Below are 3,519 nucleotides of genomic sequence, written 5' to 3' on the forward strand. Positions count from 1 at the left end.
TATCTATCTATCTATCTATCTATCTATCTATCTATCTATCTATCTATCTATCTATCTATCTATCTATCTATCTATCTATCTATCTATCTTGTCTTCTTAAGACAATTATTTCTGAACAGACAAATGCTGAATTAGCTAAAGTTATGAATTACTTATGTTAATTTGGTGACAAAGTAGTAGAAAATTAGTTAAAATGGCCAATCCCACCAAAACGTAAAGAAGCAACAACAAAAAAATTATGAATAGTTGTTACCTAATAGCAGAAACTCTTAAGAAAAGATTTGAATTTGACGTTGCAGCCCATGTTTTCCTGCTGTGAACTATTGAACATCTCTTGTATTCATGCAGTCACGGTCACATTTGGCAGAACCTACATATTTGATTGAGTACTAAAATAAAAAATATAAAACCTCTTGATAAAAATCAAATATTATTTATACAAAAATGTCATTGCTGAGGAAATATCTGACATGGTCAATACGATCATTATTATTCATGTATGTAAATGGAAAAATCAAAACCCTTTCCGTGATTAATCGACAAACTCAAAATCTGTATCCTTCCTTAATTCTGTCAGCTGACAGTTATGGAGAAATACAAAAAAAATGTAGAGAAATGTCACAATGTCTGGTGTTTTGACTCAAAAAAATGCAAAAGTTAACATGATGCAAAGAATTGTTTCATTGCTGAAGTGGGTCTCTCTCTGCTTATTGTTAAATTTAAATTCTCAAATTCATATTTAATATGTTTTTGTAATTTTGAAGATTGGGTTGATATGCTTCTACTGGTTTACTGTAAATGCCTTTACATTTATTGGGTTTGCTTCCCTTGCCTTGCTAAAGTTGATTTGATTTCCTGTATATAATTATTTGATATCTGTTTTTTGTAAGAATAAAAAGTTGGGGTTCACATTTGAACATTTATTTAGTGTTCTGATGAATAAAGCTTTAAAAAATTGGGTGAGAAAGTTTGTTTTCCTCTATTTCCGGGTCTGTAACGTCACGTCAACAAACCCACGTGACCTCGTGAAGCGGAAGTAATCAGAAAGAGGAGGAATCATGCGAAAACGATCAGCGTAACTTGTCGAAGTTAATCCGTCCTTCTGCGCCATGTCCCACAGGGAGGCCCGGGTGTGTTTGAGGCTGCTGCTTTTCCTCCATGTCGCTTCTCAGTGTGGGACAGACGGACTGCAGCGGTGGCCTGTTCCCTACAGGTATGCAGACTGACAGATCACCATCACCGGATCATCCTGCTGTCAGTCATATGACTGCGGCCAGAATCGCTTCTTTGTTTTGCATTCACTTAAACCGGCTATGGAGGAGCCAAAATTAAGGAACAGAATAACAAAAAAGTAATAGTTATAATGGTTTTGTATGACTTTTAACTAATCAAAATCTTAAACTTTCATTTAATTTTATTAGATCACACCATAGTCATGAGTTAGAATGGCCTAGTCAAAGTCCATACTTTATTATATCTGAGGATCTGTGTTGAAGTCTGGAGTTAACTCTGGTTTATTTGGAATAATCTGCTTGTAGGGATTTTTGGTATTGCTTCGATATCAAGTAAATACAGGGTTATTAACGATTATACAGGCAGTTTTTTTTATATATTTAAGCTTTTTGTTTACCTTTTGGTGTTTTAGGGATTTTTTAATTGCAATTGCAACATGGATGTTAAACAATACAAAGCTTCAAAGAAATGTCAAACAAAACCTTAAAACAATCAAAACAAAAAGTAGCACACCTATACATGTTGCTTGTTTGACTTCAGCAAAGGGCTGTGACTCAGACAGGGAGACTTTAGGGAATCTTCTGCTGTAGCAGGAGAGAAAAATAAGGATTGATCTTTTTCCACTAGTGTCATTTAAATCAGTTTAAGCTTCATCATAATCAGCTGTTCTAAAGCAGGGAAACCCTGAAACCTGAGGGACGGCGGCCCTCGAGGACNGTTTAGCTATGCTGCGGTTGTTTACACTACGCCTTTTCCACCTAAAATGGCGTCTTAGCAACAAAAGTCACGTGACTGGCGGAGACCGATAGACTGAAACAATCTGCTGAATAAACATACAGTCTACAGATGTAGAGAACATACTGAATTTAAGGAGGATTTAAGGGATGAAGTGAAAGTAATTGTGGATAAGAACATCTGGTTGTGACTACACTTAGATTTTGAGTAAATAACGAAACGAAAGACACTGCTTATTCTGATAAGAACACTGACTGCACTCTCTGTGTTTTGGAGGATTCCGGAGGAATGGATTGCTGAACTGTGATGAGAACACTCCATGAGAACCACCACGTGGATTCAGCATCTATCTGCCATCGGACAGCATGGAGACCAAAGCGGCTGTGGAGGAGGCCATAGGAGACTCTGATTGATTAATTAGATTGATGAGTGATAGAGACACTGAAAGAATTCATCAGCGACAGTGATGTTCATCATTTGCTTTTAACTCAGACCAGGATAATTCTTGATTCTACCTAATTGTGATTTATATGTTTTGAATTATTTTGATTTTGTTTTAATGAAAATCATGGAAACATTTTGCTCCAGACCCACCAAGATCAAGTTTTATGCCACTTTTTCTTTGATGTAGAAAAACTCAGAACCTGATTGGCTTAACGGTTCTTTAAGTAGTTGGTAATGATAATAGTCAGATTCAAAACAGGTTTTCTTGCTCAGATTGGCTGAGAGTGGGATTTCCCTGGGGTCACCCCGGTTTTTACTACCTTTTAGAGAAGGTAGGGTTTTCCGGTGGAGAACGGCCCGACCTGTCCTGTGATGTCCCCTACTGTGACTGAATGATTGGTAAATTTGGATGGATGGTTTATCCATGGTGAGCGGTCACATTTAGGAGGCCTCCAGGTGGGAGTGAGAGTAGATAAATTTGGCCTTATTAGATTTATTGGCTTAGGTACTTAGTCTAAGGTAAATTAAAATAATGTGCACATAGAAAACTAAAATAGCCTTCCTTTAATTAGATGAAATCTAAATTGTAGCTAAATGCTGAAACTGTGGTCTTGAGTAATAACATTTGGTCTGTGAAGTTTTTGATTGTGATTACTTTTGATCTCTGTTTAATGACACATCATCAATTATAGATGCTCTCTGAGTCACCTGGTGATTCAAAGATGAGTCGCTCACTGTGTTTTAAGTTACCTGTTAAAACGGTAACTTATCAGGGGGAGTTGTTAGGTTTATTCTTTATACATCATGTGCATTGTTAGTTTGTTAGCCAGTTTAGACAGAGTAGAAGGCTGGACGCTCGCTGACGTTTTTTGAGCCCACAGCTGTGCCAACTCTAAGCAATTTCTTTGCCCTGTAACAACCTGACCTGGAATAAACCCTGTTACTTTTTACTCCTGTTTTATAGTCCTTTTTTATATGGTTTTACCCACTTTGAACTGAATTTGAAATGTTTTATCTTAAATAACTGCATTTGATTCACACAGCAACAGTCACTTAATCAACTTGTCCATTGTGTTTTCCTCACAAAAAATGCACTTAAAGGGGAAC

The 3,519-nt window shown here is 36.7% G+C and overlaps 1 protein-coding gene across 1 annotated transcript in view; it reads left to right on the forward strand.

The window, feature by feature from the left end:
* The first annotated feature begins 1,036 nt into the window (after positions 1-1,036).
* cln5 (ceroid-lipofuscinosis, neuronal 5) overlaps positions 1,037-3,519 on the forward strand; it is an 8,300-nt gene continuing 5,817 nt past the window's right edge. Inside the window, exon 1 of the mRNA XM_015404596.1 lies at positions 1,037-1,213. Within this exon, the coding sequence (XP_015260082.1) occupies positions 1,110-1,213 (104 nt within the window). The 5' untranslated portion in view covers positions 1,037-1,109. The remainder of the gene's footprint in view (positions 1,214-3,519) is intronic.

Source organism: Cyprinodon variegatus, unplaced genomic scaffold, assembly GCF_000732505.1.
Source record: "Cyprinodon variegatus isolate N-32 unplaced genomic scaffold, C_variegatus-1.0 Scaffold1803, whole genome shotgun sequence".
NCBI lineage: Eukaryota > Metazoa > Chordata > Actinopteri > Cyprinodontiformes > Cyprinodontidae > Cyprinodon > Cyprinodon variegatus.